Raw genomic sequence first — 913 nt, 5'->3', positions numbered from 1 at the left:
AACAGAAGGCACACACCGGGGGGCACGCGGACAGAAGCGGGGGACCCATGGTCAGACAGCGGGGGACCAACGGAAACACAGCGGGGGACAACCAGACACACAGAGGGGGATACACGAACACAAGGCGGGGGCCCACGGACAGACAGCGGGGACACACGGACAGAAATGGGTTACCCTCGGACTGACAGGGGGGACACACGGAAATAGACCGGGGGACACAAGGGCAGACAGTGGTGAACACGCGGAAAGATACGGGGGACTCACACAAACACAGCGGGGGACAACCGGACAGACAGCAGGGGAACCACGGACAGACAGGGAGACACACGGACACACAGCGGGGGACACACGGACAGACACGGGGGAACACACGGAAAGAGGGATGGGGACCCAGGGAAAGACAGGGGGCTACACACGGACACACAGCGGGGGGAGTCACCGACAAACAGCGGGAGACACACGGAGAGACAGCGGGGGACATATGGACAGACAGGGGGAATACACAGACAGACACGGGGGGACATACGGACAGACGGGGGGACACACGGAGAGACAATGGGCGACACACGGACAGAGGGGGGGAACACACGGACAGACAGTGGGAAAGACAGGGGTGGACAAAAGGGCACACAGCGGGGGACACACGGACACACAGAGGGGGACACATGGACACACAGCGGGGGACACACGGGAACACAGCGGGGACAATCGGACAGGCAGCGGGGGGCACACGGACAGACAACAGGAAACACACAGACAGACAAGGGGGACAGACAGGGGGGACACACGGACAGAGAGCGGGCAACACAGGGAGAGACAGAGAGTTAAAAGGGACAGACAGGGGTGGACACAAGGACACACAGTGGGGGACACACGGAAACAAAGCTGGGGACACACGGACACACGGGGGGGG

General features: G+C 62.2%; 1 protein-coding gene across 1 annotated transcript in view; it reads left to right on the top strand.

The window, feature by feature from the left end:
• Positions 1 to 913, top strand: part of LOC138143073 (filaggrin-2-like) — a 6,470-nt gene that overhangs the window by 1,286 nt on the left and 4,271 nt on the right. Inside the window, exon 2 of the mRNA XM_069064263.1 lies at positions 6 to 801. Coding sequence (XP_068920364.1) covers positions 6 to 801 — 796 coding nt within the window. The remainder of the gene's footprint in view (positions 1 to 5; positions 802 to 913) is intronic.

This window comes from Petaurus breviceps, unplaced genomic scaffold (genome assembly GCF_028583685.1).
Source record: "Petaurus breviceps papuanus isolate PSGF00001 unplaced genomic scaffold, PetGlider_PUasm1.0 90626, whole genome shotgun sequence".
Lineage (NCBI taxonomy): Eukaryota > Metazoa > Chordata > Mammalia > Diprotodontia > Petauridae > Petaurus > Petaurus breviceps.
This window is presented reverse-complemented; position numbering and strand designations above follow the sequence as displayed.